Consider the following 16,192-nt stretch of genomic DNA (forward strand, 5'->3'; position numbering starts at 1 on the left):
TTGTCATTTTTGCAGCTGTAGGAACAAATAGAAAACTCACATTGAGAGCACAGGGGGGGGAAAGAGAATTCTGGAGAATAGTGTATTACATAAGCATGTTTACTATACGCAATAAATGTTGCAAACATGTCTTGAATACTATCTCCACAATGAGAGCTAACAGAAAAATTCAGAAGGCATGTATTCACCTAACTTAGGTGAATATGTACAGCTAGTAAATATAGTTTATCTACTGCATTCTTCTTCTAGGAAATTTGAAAGTAACAAATTTACTTTCAAAGGATAGAGTATGCCCCTCCAATTGTTACAGCTTTACCTTGTCTATATATAATTTAATGCAATTGTGCTGTCCCGACAGTTTAGAGTTAATGGGGTTTGGGATAGTTAGTTAGGATTTGAGAGCTTTCCCCTTAAGGGAATGCATCATGGTAAATGTAGTTAAGGTATCCTGGGAAATGTAGTCCATATTATGTGGCCACATTGGTCACTGAATTGACCCTTGGTAGGTTGGGGGAGGTTTCTTCTCTCTTGTCTGAAGCCACCATACCATGCAGCCGCTTCAATCATCATCATGGGGTTGAGACTTTATTATCTTCCTACTATTTTGCCTTTCCTGCCCAAATACTGTACAAGTACTGTACAAAGGCAGATAGATAATTTCACAAAGCATCCATACAAAATCTTTTTTATTGGTTCATCAGGCATCCTGTCAACTCACATTTATGATGAAGTTCTTCTTAATGTCCAATCCTCTGCATATCTGAATTGTGGTGTAGGAAGATAATAAAGTCTCAACCCCATGATGATGATTGAAGTGGCTGCATGATATGGTGGCTTCAGGCAAGAGAGAAGAAACCTCCCCAACCTACCAAAGGTCAATTCAGTGACCAATCAGGGTTACAGATATGGCCACATGACATGGACTACATTTCCCAGGATACCTTAACTACATTTACCATGATGCATTCCCTTAAGGGGACAGCACTCAAATCCTAACTAACTATCCCAAATCCCATTAACTCTGTCTAAACTGTCTGGACAGCACAGCGATATGTAATTGTTTTATAATTTGGAAAAGATGCATCAATAGTAAGTGAAATTCATAAATCTGTTCTTCAGATTAAATTTATGTTATACCCAAAAGTATTTTTGCATTTTCAAAGCTACAGATTTGTGTTAAAGAGCAGGTAATAAAATCTGCATCCTGATTCTGATTGAACCATGACAAAGGAGTCCACTCTGGCAAAGATAAGAATGTAATTATTTTCCTTTGAGCACAGAAGTACAGACATGATTTATCCCATCCCTAAAATATTCCAAACAAAACCTACAAATTATTTTTCAAGGTTATTAGTATATCTCAATCGATAATGATGATGATGATGATGATGTGTGGCCTTGCAGGATTTAGAAAAATATGTGAGAAAATAGATTGTTCATCACGTGAATTACTTAAAAATTTATTTCCTTAAAATATTATAATAGCTTATTAAATTGGGGTTTTCCAAATTATATGAAATGCATATTTGTTTTAAATTACATTATTTATAACTTTTAAAAAGGGTGAGTCACAATGACACCTAAGTTCAAAGTTTTTGTTAGCCACGAATCTGACTAGGTGATTTTAAATTGTACTACTATTGTGAACATTAAATGGTATATCTTGATAGCTGCCCTAGTTGAAAAATGGAATAGACACACGTATGCATATTGTGCACACACACAAACACATAATGTAAACCCATTACAGAATTACAGAATAAACAGGGAGAGTAAGAGGAAGGTGCTCTCCCCAACTAAACTTTATGAATACTGTGTTTGGATGGATGGTGGGGCACAATATCATTCCAGTTCCCTTCAATATGTATTATATGTTCTTCAGAAACAAGCTATATTGTCAGAATAATCTATTCAATGAATAACAACTGATTCAAATAATTAGTTGTTGAATTATTTTCAACATAATTAAATGGGGAACGGGGAATAGGCAAATACATTTCAAAAATTTTGGAGATTAGTTGTTTAAAGAAATGATTAATGACCAAAATATAACAATCTGAATGAGTAAGAATAAATTATTCACCATTCAGCTGAAATCTTTATATACCAGAAATAGTAATGAAAATACATGTCGTGCTACATCAGCATGGAATTAAAATCAGGTGAGGCTCAATCTCAATCAGTAATAAATAGCTGTTAAGTTATTGGAAAGGGTGTGTTGATGTTGACCTTACTATCTATCATTTTGAACAGAGAGGTTGTCGTTCAGGACTGACATATAGCATGTTCAGTGTGTTTTCCAGTGCATTCATCAAAATAGTTCATTCAGCATTTATGCTGAACATGCATGCCTTTCCATCTCACTTAACTGGTTAAAAAAACATCACACTAACACATTGTCTCATTGTAGACTATGAATTCTAGAGCCACCAAAGAGTTATTTTGCAGTGTCCCACAACTGCTAGTGGAATGAAGAATGACCTCTACATAAGTATTTCTAACAAGTTTCAAGGGGCAATTCACCTTTCCTTAAATCAGAAATAATGCTTTTGGTATTGTTTAAGTTTTATGCTAAATCATCCCTAAATTCAGCTAATTAAATAAACAATTTTGCTATCAATTTAAAAAATAAACAAACAAATAATATTGTACTGAAATGTTCAATCTTTTTCTATATGCATATGCAGTTAATACTCTCGCAGGTGCTTCCAGGCAAAGGTCTTTGAAATCACAATTCCAATTGTTCCATCTAGTAATTACACCATAACAGTTATCTTATAATTGGTCTTTTCCCAGCTTTCCTATCTCTGAGCCCCTTTTCTGCACACACTCTCACTGTTAATTTAGAGTGGTGTTTCATAACCTTTGCAATTTTAAAATCTGTGGAGTTCAACAAGTAGAATTCTCCAGAATGCTGCAGGAAAATTCTGAGAATCTAAGTCCACCCCTGTTAAAGATACCAGGGTTGAAAAACATTGATCTACAGTAATCTGTTCCAAATTAATATTTTCCAGAGTTTTCTGTTCCCAACCATTGAGAGCAGAGCTGGGAAATGAGGTCCATTCCTTCCCAGTTTATAATTTGCAAGCCTTTGGCCATTACTGACAATTCTTCAAAAGTTTAAGTGATTTTCTCCATTAGTTAATTGTAGCCTCATTAGAATAGCCAGAGAATTCCAATTTTCTCCTTGTCTTCATGATACTAGCTTTGCTTACCCCCTGGCCAATATTTAGTCCATCTTATCTCAGTTTTTTCAGAACTGCCAAATATATAGAGTGAATAGAGTCAGAACAAAGCATTATAATGGTGATGCTTTTTCTCTTATCAAAGCCAGAGTTAGATTCAGCTAAGACACACTAGTGAACAGCGAATAGGGCAGTGTGAACTATTCAAAAGGAGCAGTTTATAAAACAGCTTCTCTTGAAATATAAAAGCAGAAGGCTCCGTTTTGTTCCTTCTAAGACTTTCTCCATTTGCCTGCATTATGTATGTGCATGCATACAGTCACTTCCCTTTATGGAAGTGTTTGCTATGCATCTACATTCACACAGTAGCTGAGGGGGGAGAGGGGTGTATTGGTCAAGTTATTGCTCTGCTATGTACCCCATTCAAAGACATTACGCTGTCTTAATTCTTTGTTCTGCTCTCCAAAAAAAGGATTGGAGACTTACCACTTTAGTCAGAAAGATTATTTATTATTTGTTTTAGATTTATTTTGGGAGGGTTTGTAACATTGGAGTCACTTCTAAGGAAGGAAAAAGCCTTGCTTTAGGACTAAAAAGCCTTTACACTGGGATACACTGTAGAGTGTATATAGGAAGAAGTAGAATCCCTAATTTGTTATTTATCTTTCCCCAGGGATAAATTTTCTCACTTGACCCAATTGCACAGTTTCTGTTTACAGCTGCTAATGAAGTGTCATAATGTTGTTTTCTTCTTGGTGAGAAAATGCCCAACTCTTTAAGAGAAGCTGGGTCTCTACTTGCCTCAGTATAAATATGAGCTTTGATGGGGCAGTGGTTAGAGCGTGGTACTGCAAACTACTTCTGCTGATAGCCAGCTGCCTGCAATTTGGCAGATCAAATCCCACAAGGCTCAAGGTTGACTCAGGCTTCCATCTTTCTGAGGTGGGTAAAATGAGGCCCAGATTGTTGGGGGCAATATGCTGACTCTGTAAACCGGTTAGAGCGAGGTGTAAAGCACTGTAAAGTGGTAAGTCTAAGTGCTATTGCTATTGTTATAATTACTGGGAATTATTCAGGATAAACTCAGGGAATTACTGGTACCTATAACTGTCAGTTAAATGTCCAATGCTGTATGTATACCTGAAGATCACAAAGGTGCAAGAATTGGCATTTTAAGGCAGAATTCAGGAGACTTTAAAGAGCTTTCCTTAATCTTGGTTGCCGCTCTGGATGTTTGAATTGCTATTACTAAGATTCATCACAATTAGAGCCATTTATTAGTGCTGTCAATATTGCTTCTCAAAGAAAATGACTTAAGACTATTCTGGAACATGGTTAGTTCCTGGAGAAGAAGCTGAGGATTTTTAAAATATCCAAAGAGTAGAAGAACCAAAAAGAGAATTGAAGTTGAGGAAATATCATTCCTGCAGGTTCCCTGAAGAAAAAGCTAAATATTTTCAGAGCAATTGAGGAGACCCAGGCAGAAGGCCAATGAGCCTGGTGATGCTGACCCAGAAAGAGGACTGACAGAACAAAAAAAGCTCCAGTTTGTGAAGGAAACATTAACTGAGCAAGTCAAGAACAACAATAAAATGCCTAAATTACCAATTTCCCTAATCCTCATCCCTTTATTTTCTGTATAGCCTTTATTTTCTGCATAGCATGCAGGCCAAAGGATGGGGAAAAGGTGTGAGGGGAGATTAAAGTAGCTTGTTAAAGAAGGTTTGGAAAAAAATTACATTGCAATGTAAAGCCTTTATACTCCAAGTAAAAAGAAGAAAATTGGTAGGAGTAGAAAAGTAACCAAAACTTTTATTACAGGAAAAAAAAAAGTTAAGGGAGGAGAAAGCAGTTAATTTGAACCTTTAATTTAATCATCTCAACATTTAGAAATCGTAGTACAAATTTTATGTATGCAGCTGCACTTTAGAAGCACATTTAATAAAAGCACTATTAGTATGTAATAATTCATAACTAATACTCTGATAATGAACAAATATACCATAATAGTAAATAAAAATACTTTGTCAAAAGTGTTTGTGCTTATCGCCTGGGAATACAACACCACAGTATCTTGAAGAATAATTTCCCAATATCCTCCTTGCTTAATATTTTGCTATTAAAAAGCCTCTAATTATAAACGGGAAAGCATGGGTTGATTATAATTCAATCATGGCATTACCTGCACTGAAATTTTCCTTGAATAAGGCACAGCAAGTGCACTGTGCAATCTAGGCCTGGAAGCAACCTCAGTTTTTATCAATCAGCTTTCTGGTTCATGTTGCTTAGGCACTTCCATTTGAGAGAGCTTGTATTAGTGGCCTATACTGTAATTTACTTTTTTCCTGGCTACTTGGGAGGCTTCTGATACCAGTGAGATGACAGTTCAATCTGAAATAAGCTTGAGGAAAGGCCTCATTGCCCATTCAAACATGTGAGAAGCTAGGCAGAATGCTGGGATTGGATTTTGGAATGCTGGAATGGACAATCAATGGTGTTTTTATCTTTTGTTGACATGTTGTCCTGTAGGGATTGTCCTATCTTGTGGATGATCCCCTGTTATCTGTACGAACTTCCACCTTCAAGGTATTTCTTTCTTAATTCAATCTGTTTACTGCTATCTTTGTGCCATGTGTCAAGTGTTGCTTCCTTCCTTGTGATGATCCCTTTTTTAACAGATGGTGCATGTTGGAGCTTTTTTTTTATTATTATCTGGTGGCTTTGAGCACTGTTATGATTATTGAGTGAGGGACAGCAATTGCTTTATATATTTTTAAAAGCTCAAATATGCTAAATGTGAATGTTTATTTGGTGTGGAAGTGGCAGCTTTGAGTATGGTAAGATGTTTGTTTTTCCTTTTAACTCTGATCATAAATAAAGTTCCCATTCATTTCTCACCTATATTATGAATACCTATATTAGATATATAAATATGTATATTATGCATTCCTGATCTGCCTATCCTAATTTATTTAGATTGCAAACTATAACAATTCTAATCCAAGATTTCTACTTTCATGTTCTGGATTTACATAAAACATAGTTGAGAATTGTTGTGGCCTGTTGAAAAATTTATGGTAAGTTAATAGAGCTCAGTGAATGAGAACATTTCATTTTAGGATGAAGTCACAGACAAGAAACTTACAACATCTGTAAAAGGCATCTGCAACAATTTCTTTGATTGTTCGGAGATGCCCAGAGTCTTTGAAGGTTGGGCAGTACAGACATTTTATTGTAGTGGTCAGCCAGCTGTTTAGACTGGATTTTGGCATTTTTTCCAACTATCAAATCCTTCCTGATGATGATGACAACGACAACGATGATGGAGATGAGGATGGTTTCCAGAATGCTAGATTAAAGCTTTTCCACTCATTGCATCCCAGCAGAAAATATAAATTATCTGTGAATAGTCTACACTATTCAACTAAAATGACTTCATTAATCATTGTAAATGATTGCTCCATTGCTCCATTGTCTTTCTCCTAAGTTATCTTATCTAAGAAAAGATAAAATATTATGGTACCTTATTTCTACTTATTTGCCATGTTAATCACAACTATGTTTTGCTTAGCACTTGTCTCTGCTTCATAGTTCTGAAGCAGACATACCACACTGCTATTACATCTAAATACTTGCATTTCAGTAACTGGTGATGGAATTTTACATTTCCTCATTTGGATGTATTGCGTTGCAGCAACCCAAGTGTGAAGTAACTACATAAAAAAAGAAGTAGTCATAGATACCATATGACTGACTTTTGTTTCTTTATATATATCTCAAGTAACAAGCAAAATAGAAAGATATATCCCAGCTAAAATGCATAAATCCTGTACATTTCTATAGTTACTCATCCCTACACACAGAAGATATAAGTAGTCCCCAACTTATAACCAATCACTTACTTACAACACCCCCTGAAAAAGCAATTTATAACCTGGATTCAAAATACCAACATCCACCCCTCCGTGGTCATGTGACCACATTTTGAGTGGTCCCCCTCAAAAAAGGATGAAGAAGGAAAGGAAAAACATATCTTTGAAAATTACATATACACAAAATTGTTCTACTCTTAGGATGAAAAAAAGAGTTTCAAATTTCTCATAGAAAGGTTTTTAAGCCTTTAAGAGATGATATCATGCGACATATTCATGGTGGACAGACCTCGAGAGCGGATTTAATGTGCTACAAATTGCAGCAGTTATTTTCGCTACTTGGAAAATGTAGTTGCACTTGGTGATCCCTAGATTCTGTTCTTTCATTCATAAATGAAAGGGGAGAGGCTTGAGATTAATTTAAAGAGGCATTCATTAGTCTTCTAGAAAAGTATTTCAAAAGGAATTAGCATGCCCCCATTACCTTAATATATGTTGTCAGCTTCTTATGGGTGGTCTGATTCTCTGGTGTCCTGTCAATTCATAGTATGGCTATCATGGTAAGGCATTGTCCTACAATGATAGCCATACGATGAATTGACAGGTCACCAGGGAATCAGACCACCCATAAGAAGCTGATAACATTTTAGATAGCCCTCAAAGTTGAAGACATCTGAATTATCTTAAATGAAAATTGATAGCTAGTTTATTACTTTGGCATTCTTGTAAACAAATCTCAAAAACAAACAATTATTTATGTGTTCTGTGATATTAGTAACCATTAAAATATATCCAATGGTCTGTTTCTGAATGTTCCATTATATGTAGCTAAAAAACTATCCTCACTTTAATAGGTCACCACCAAAGTTGAATAAAATGCTTTTCATTTCAAACCTAGTGAACCAGAATTCCTTTGAAGAATACCTTCTGAAGTTAACTCTCAAAACATGAATTGAAATTACTTGCATGAGTATTTATAGGGAAACATGTTCTTGGGTATGCTCCTATTTATAGACTGCTTAGATTTTTCTCAAAGACTTGAGATGCAAAATGATGTTTTATTCAAAAGATGGTCAAAAGCACAGATCGATAATCAGCTGTTTTTATCATAATATACAATTAGTATTTTTAGTTGCCCCAACCTATCTAGCTACTGAAAGACAGTCTAAATAATGAACTTTATTTTTTGCTTTAAATAATGACAATCTTCTATAAGTGTAATGATATCTTACAAATATTCTGTACTGTATATGTACTATTTTTCATGGAAAAACAAATTGCTGTAGTCATAAAAAGATTAGTTTAGGTCTATAGAAGACATATAAGGGCACAAAATTGAATTGGCCCAATGAAGTTTAAGTTCAAATATTCAATAAGATTATTTGATTGCTATCAACAAATCAAAGTTACTTCTCAAGTCAAAATCAAAAATACAAATCAAACATCACATTGAACTGAATGCTTTAATTGTTAAAAACTGTCAATTGAATTAAATCATCTTAGCTTCCTGAACTGATATCGGCATTGAAGCTGGTCAACTCAGTAATCCTAATTGAATAAACTATGTCTATCAAAAAACAACCCATGCTAACTTAATGTTCCATTACCAAAGTAACAACTCAACCTCCCACAGGTGCAGTTGTGTAAGAGCATTATTCAACAAGTACAACCAGAAAAAAGAAACTGATCGTTCAGTTTCCCATACAATTTTGTCAAAAAGTGCCTGACCACTCAACCTACTGCTACATAACAACCAACACGTTATGAAAAGGGTAACATTGCCATACACCAAAAACATCTCAGAAACAGCCAGCAGACTTACAACCACATGGCATCACTATCCTACACAAACCAACTAGACCCCTCCAAAACATCTTAAGTCAACCAAGACCCAGTAGCCCAAGAGGAAAAAACAGGAGTCAATGTACATTATAAGGACTATTACAAACACTTTGTAAGACAGACAGAAAGAAGAGCTATGAACACCAATTAGCACTCAGAAACAGGATGAAAACTCCTTAATTGTAGAACACATAGACAGATTCAACAAAGTTTCAACTAGTAAACTGTGAGCATCCTAGAGTAACCTACATCCAAGTACACTATGAAAGCTTGGCATTTAGTCAAATCAGCCATTAATAAACACACAGAGGTAAACCAAATTTACACTCTATTCAAAAGAGATAATAAAAAGCTAAGAAGGAAACAAAAAGACAAGAACAGGTCCCCTCCAGCAACCAATACCCAGATAAAATCAGACAAAAATCAAGCAAAAACAATACTCTAAACAAGTACCATGGGGGGGGGGGAACCACACCCTGATCAATATTGGCAGGGCAAGGTACCGTATATAAAAAGGGAGCAAACCCCACACCACTAGCACTGATGATGTTAGGTAATGAAATGTCTGCAAGCAACCAAGGTTAGAGAGCACCAAGGATGCCATAGTTCAACTATATCAATTATATTGCAGTTGATTTATAAAAGTTCAGAAATATGGCATCAGCATATGGCATCCATATATTTGAATGTGGGGTTTTCTTTAAAAATACACTAATATCTGGTAACAAATATACAATATCAGGTTAGGATACTTAAATTTATTCCCTAATAAAATACGAAATATATTTCTTAATTTAGGAAATCTTTATTTAGTGAATCACACCAATCACTTATGTGAGTACTTCCACATTTAGCTGTCCAGATATTTCCTCCTGATATTCAACAACAAAGCCAATATCCAGACTATGGAATTAGATATTAGTGAACTATATTATCCTAAGCAAATTATTTTTTAACATGACAGCCAGATGCATTTTAAAGAAAGGAAATACTGTCACGATTCCCATGGAGAACATGGAGAACACATAAAAATGTTTGAAAGTCTAACTCTGTTTATTGATATTTGTTGATGCTCTCTCTGACAGAACCATGAGTTCATTGATGAGCAGATGTTTGATCAAAACTGCTTGGAGAGCTCAATGCAGAATTACCCATCAACACGAAGCCCTTCCCTTTCAAGTCACCAGGGCTTGACTACATCCTGCTGTTCTCGACGTAGTAAGAAGACAACGCACCTCCCCAATTCCAGTGTGCCAGCAACCCGACTACGGAGCATGCAGGAGCTTAGCACCATACATATCCAATGCAGTGAACAACCCTCGCTCACAACAAGGTACAGTGGAAAAGATTGTGGGTTCATTAATGTAAGGGGACTAGCACATAGGCATCCAGCCCAAATAGGGGAAAGTACTGTGCTGAGTTTGCATTCAAGATAATTTTCCAGGAGAGTCATGATAAGAGCTAAACTGATATTTTGAAAGTATTTGGAGAATTCTAATATTTAAATCTGCATTTTCTAATTCCACATTTAACTGGATGAGGGAACTCTGACATATATTTTGTTATACTGTCATGGCTATTAATGCTAGGATTATGAAACCAAAAGTAAGATCTTAAATAACCACCCTGAGATATCTTGGAATTGCAACTCAAAGTATATCCAGGCCACATCCTTTTTTTTTTAGTAGGAATTCTCAGAAATGCCAGCCTAATATTACAGGAGTGTATCGAATTGGGGAAAGCTGCCTTATGTAGATGACAAGCATCATCTAGTAAACTTTTAAATAACTAACACATGACATTCAGATGTCAGGACCTAACCTTCTGCATAGCGTATTGATCTGTGGTATAGGCTTTTATGCAGTGGTGGGATTCAAAAAAAATTACTACCAGTTCTGTGGGCATGACTTGATGGGCATGGCATGGCTTGGTGGGCATGGCAGGGGAAGGATACTGCAAAAACTCCATTTCCTCCCTACCCCACTAACCTGCTTTCCAGCTCCGTTCTCCTGTGCAGGGCAATAAAAGAAGATCCAGTCAATCAGCTGGGACTCGGGAGGCAGAAAATAGATGGGGGTGGCCAATCAGAGGTGGTATTTGCCATTCTCTGAACTACTCAAAATTTCCACTACTGGTTTTCCAGAACTGGTCAGAACCTGCTGAATACCACCTCTGCCTTTATGAATTAGATGGCAAGTTACTTGCATAACAAGAAACCAAAATTTGCTCTAAAAGTTGTACATTAACCCAAAATGAAAGCGGATAAAAGCATAGCTTTAAAAACCAAATCTGGAATTTGTCTTTAATATCAAATGTGAGACCTAATACAGACTTTGTTACACATAGCTGGAAAACTAAACAAAAGATTCCAAGGTGCTATTTCAAGGAATGCAGCAAAGTCTGGTTAATTTTGTTTTAAATGCAAACAAAAGAAAGTAACTAATTTCTCTGGCTAGCCTATGGTTCAGTTAAAAACAATGTGTTATTGACTTGACCATAGTTTATGAGGTTCTAATTCATTTTTTTCTTTCCTAGGTTAAACTGTTTTTAGTAGCAAAAGAAAAATATACCAAGGTTTCAAATGTGTTGGGTTTTTCCTCTCTCTGTTAACTTTTTTTAACCAGCTTCAAATTAAAAGCAAATATAGCTTCATCCCTTTGGTTAGTGGAGCTGAAAGTTCAGCTTCTGTTCTCTTTTTAAATGACACTGAGCTGTCACTTCCTTTTTAGGTAAAGATCCTTGATAGCGCACTAATCTAGCATTAATATCAGAAAAAAAAATTAGGAATTGTTTCACTTATGTACTCAGAAGAACCATTCAGAAGCAAGAACAAAGCAGCTACTTTTCTGAAATCAAGTTCATATGAACTTAAGAATGGAGAAATCTGTCTTTTATGTATCAAAACTGACTTGCAAGTTTCAAGATTTCAAGATTTTGAATGCAGTCCTGACCTGCATTCATATGATCAATGAAGTGGTAACTGATCATCTTCTGCTTCACTGAATATGTCTGCAAAGTCTCAGTACTTAATGGATGGGGATGGTAGTGATCAAATTGAGATCTTAATGAAAAAATATGCTCCTGCATGTATTTATCAAATTTATATGGCCACTTATATCATAAAAAGTGACTTAGGCAGCTTACAGCAAAAAAAGTATAAAACAATAACCATGTTATATTTTTAAAAAGTTTTAAAAGCTCTGGGGAACTACCAGAGAACTGGCATTTTAGCTGCCAAATGAGACTGAGAGGCACTTCATGGTCTTCTATACTTAAGTACTGAGACTTCACAGGCATATTCAGTGAAGCTGAAGTTGATCAGTTACCACTTCATTGATCATGAATGCCCTGTTGATCTGGTGCCTGGGGCCAAGATCCCAGTCAGGCAATTCAGCTCCGTCTTAGGACTTGAACTGATAGTCTTCACTGATACTTTTTTAATTCAATCCTCATCCTTTCCTTCAACAGTTCCTATATTGAAGTTATTTATTTAAAAAAAGAAATTGGGAAACCTTAGGATCTGAAATGATTGCTGGCAATTAAACCAGATTACCACGCATAATTGTACCCTTTGTCACTCATTTCACAACTTCTAGAATGGTTCTACAAGGCTTGGATGTTTACCAAGCTGGACCCTTAGAAAAGCATATAATGTAGCATACATTAGTAAAGAAGATGAATGAAAGATGGTGTTTCCCATCCAGTATGAGCATTTTAAATACACAGTCATGCTCTTTGGGTTGATGAATGCTTTCACAGTCTTCCATCACTTCATGAATGATGCATTCTGACATCTCCTGGATCAGTAGTAGGATTCAAACTTTTTTAATACCGGTTCTGTGGGCATGGCTTGGTGAATGTGGCAAGGCAGGGTTCTATAAATTTCTGCTACCAGTTCTCCAGAACTGTCAGAACCTGCTGAATACCATCTCTGTCCTGGATCACTATGTCACTTTTACCTCAATAGTATTGATTTTCTCCTCATCCTGAACAATAAAGGCAATTACCCACATAAATTCAGTGTGCATTACAGTTCTCTGCTAGTTGGAATTTATACTATGTTCTGGCTAGTGAGAATCCTGCTTAAAATCCTCTCTTTCTATAAAAACTTAAAACTACCCCTTTTAGATAACATATCACTCCCATACAAATTAGATTTGAACTACATTTATAAACCTTATTTAGGAACATCAAGTCAGTCATAAGGCTTTATGAATTCCTTTTATTTCACATATGTATATACAGATAATAGTATTTATAGACTGCAAGGGTCTAGTGTCAAATTTTCTCCTTTAAGCAAAGTACAGTAAGCCTTCAGACATAAGCGCTGACATAGATGACTAATCATAATAGTTGAAGGAGGCTTGGAACTACAATGAGTAGGTGTTATTTTGCTTTTGATTGTAGGAAGGTTTGTTTTTTGGTTTGGGGGGGGATATTTTCTAATTAGGAATATATGTGTCACCACCAGGTGATGCTTTGATATGAAGCCATACCTCTTATAACAGGAAGGAGGAAAACAAGATCCAGATAAATATTTAGTGAGTGCTATGGCACAGACAAATTAAAGGGAGAGTTTTTACATTGGGACACAAATGCAAGAGATGGAACAACTGTCTGTCCTGTTATTAGACATACAGCTTTCAATAGACTGTGTCTGGGCACAGAACCGAACCCTTGCATTTTGTTTAATTGTTGAATCTCTACATTTCAATAAATCACAAGAGAAAGGATCAGGAGGAAAATCCTTCTGGAGAGCTTTTCAGGGTTAGGATAGGCAAGGAAGCCTCCAGAGTCATGAAGAAGAAGATAGCAAATAATGCCATATATGTGCCTGCCCTCTTCCATTTTGCAACAGTAAAATTCAATACATGGCTATGAAGGCATTCTGAACTTGAGATACAAAAACAGAAGCCTGATTCATAAGGGAGGAAGATTCAGGAAAATAGAAAGCAAACTTCAATAAAGTATTAGTTTTACTGTCAACTTTTTCCACTAACTTTTTGTCACACACCCCATATTTCAAACATATCCAAAGTTCATAGCAGCTCAAAATCATATAACTTTATTGCAATCATTAACCAGCAGAAAGAAGAAAACAGAAAAGTAAATAGTCATCCGAAAATAAATTAACAGGAACGATACATAGAAAAATATGCCCAAAATCTTCATTCTTATTAGTTCACTCTCCTAAAATATAGAATTATACAGTATACTAGCTGACATCAATAAAAATGACCAGAGGGTAATGCTTAGGAAAATCCATTCCCTACATGAGGGGTGGGGAACTATGGCCCTTTTATGACTTGTTGACTTCAACTCCCAGAAGTTGAAGTCCGCAAGTCATAAAAAGGCCATAGTTCCCCACCTCTGTCCTACATAAACAAGTTCAATTGCTCTTATGTATTCTTCGTTTAATTTTGTACGTCACCTCATAGAACCTTGTGTGTTATTTCAGGGTTAATATCAGAAAATAAGATTGTATCCTGTTTTACTAATCAGGATTGGGGCAATTAGGGCATTTTAGGGTGCTGTGTAAAACCGGCAGTACAAAAGAACATGTTCAGTGGTTTCTCTTTGTCCTAAATCACAAGGTCATACTTGTAAATGTTATGGTACCTTTTTGTATCTTCCAGCTAGGAGTGCTGAAGGAAGTGCACTACATCAGGCTAAAGTAAAGACCTTTCTCTGATAGGGAATATCCTCAGGTACAAGGATGTATCTCTGGCTGTCTGTCATGGGAAATTGAGTAGTATTACCCACATCCGTTGGTCGGTCTCTGTCATACAAATGTTGTTAGAGTGTGGTTCTTGCCTGCTCATTGCCCAAGAATAATAGATATATGGGAGAAAGTCCTAAAATTCAAACATATGCAAAGTTTACAACAACTCTGTTCTTACTTTTGAGCAGAAAATGTCTTTTTATCTTATAGTCGCTCCAGCCTAAATATGAAATCAGATGATGGTCTAAGACCGAACTGCAAAGCTGCTCAAATAACCACAGCAATCATCACCATCCCAACACCACCGACCCTGGCACCAGAAGGTGAAAACAGGCCTTCCTCCTCCAGCCCCAGCCATTCAACAAACGCAATCATGGCTAGCAGCAACATTGTCAAGGTTTCAGCTTTGTAAGACTGGCTTGGTCAAACATGATGGCAGTAGTTTGGAAGGTCAATCTTTCTCCCTTTCTCCCCAACTTCCATGTTCCTTCTTTGCTGCAAATTGTGCCTAGATGAATGGCTGGATGGACAATGGACCAACCTGACCAACATCTAAGAACTGAGGATGAGAGCCGAAGGAGGCAGCTTCCTTCAAACTCACATTCATGCTGCAGACCGAGCTCAGAAGAATCAGGAAGCTGTGTTTGTATGTATGGGTGTATGCGTGTGTGTGTGCATGTAAGAACAGAGTGGCCAAAGGATCTCTCTTTGACAAGTTAAAGCCTTGTTCTAAGATATGAGGCGTAGAATAGTTTTTGGATAGTGATATATAAGTCCTGTCATAACTACAAGGTCAGTAAAGAAGTAGAATTATAACACTGTGTATCTCAGCACCTTTTTAAAGGCTTTTAATGGATAATATTTATTCATGAGGAAATGACTGAAAAAGGTGACCAAAATGGATTTTGTGGTTGTTGTTTTTTTTGTCTTCATGCAGCAGGATCTTTTATTAACCAAAATGACTTCTTTATTTTCTTTTAAACCCAAACATTAAAAAAAAAAGAATTCATCTTGTCACACAAATTTAATTTTCATTCTTTTGTGCATGTGTGCATGCGTGTGTAAGAAGGAAGAAGAGAACCACAAAACTGGCATTTTGCAACTATGAAAAATCTGAGCACACATTCCTGTTTCTGGGCTCAATCCTGCAAAGACTTACTGTTTGCATGGTCAAGAACATGCTTTTATGTAATGCCTGTGGATTCAACGGTTCTACATACTGTCCATCCCTTTCTGCATGAGTGTGTCTTTGCAGGCTTCAGCCTTTAGTGCGCAGTAGCAAAACAGATGCCTGCATGCAGTCACACACACACACAAGCACTAATGAAACATTCATTTTAGATGGCACTTTTTCTTAACACAATTCTGTAATTGCCTTTAATTCAACAAAAATTGCAGTTGCAAACAGTGTATTTGTCTGCTAATTATTGTCTGTGAAAAAAAAATCATATTTGTGGAACAAAAGAACAGGCTTTCATAGTTCGCCACAATTCTTTGCTTTTCAAAGTGTTACTTTGGTTATCACAAACTGGTAGAGAATGTGATTAGATTAACTAGTTCTGTATTTTTAA

At 36.2% G+C, this 16,192-nt stretch overlaps 1 protein-coding gene across 2 annotated transcripts in view; it reads left to right on the forward strand.

The window, feature by feature from the left end:
- The window catches only part of KCND3 (potassium voltage-gated channel subfamily D member 3), a 302,322-nt gene extending 286,770 nt beyond the window's left edge, over positions 1–15,552 (forward strand). The window contains exons 6-8 of one of the 2 annotated variants that reach the window (XM_026713039.2): positions 5,715–5,771; positions 9,985–10,232; positions 14,832–15,552. In XM_026713039.2, the coding sequence (XP_026568824.1) occupies positions 5,715–5,771; positions 9,985–10,232; positions 14,832–15,033 (507 nt within the window). In that variant the 3' untranslated portion in view covers positions 15,034–15,552. The remainder of the gene's footprint in view (positions 1–5,714; positions 5,772–9,984; positions 10,233–14,831) is intronic. The other variant, XM_026713040.2, reaches the window with a different exon arrangement.
- The last annotated feature ends 640 nt before the right edge of the window (positions 15,553–16,192 follow it).

Source organism: Pseudonaja textilis, chromosome 3 (genome assembly GCF_049901715.1).
Source record: "Pseudonaja textilis isolate UNSWEBS1 chromosome 3, rPseTex1.2, whole genome shotgun sequence".
Taxonomy (NCBI): domain Eukaryota; kingdom Metazoa; phylum Chordata; class Lepidosauria; order Squamata; family Elapidae; genus Pseudonaja; species Pseudonaja textilis.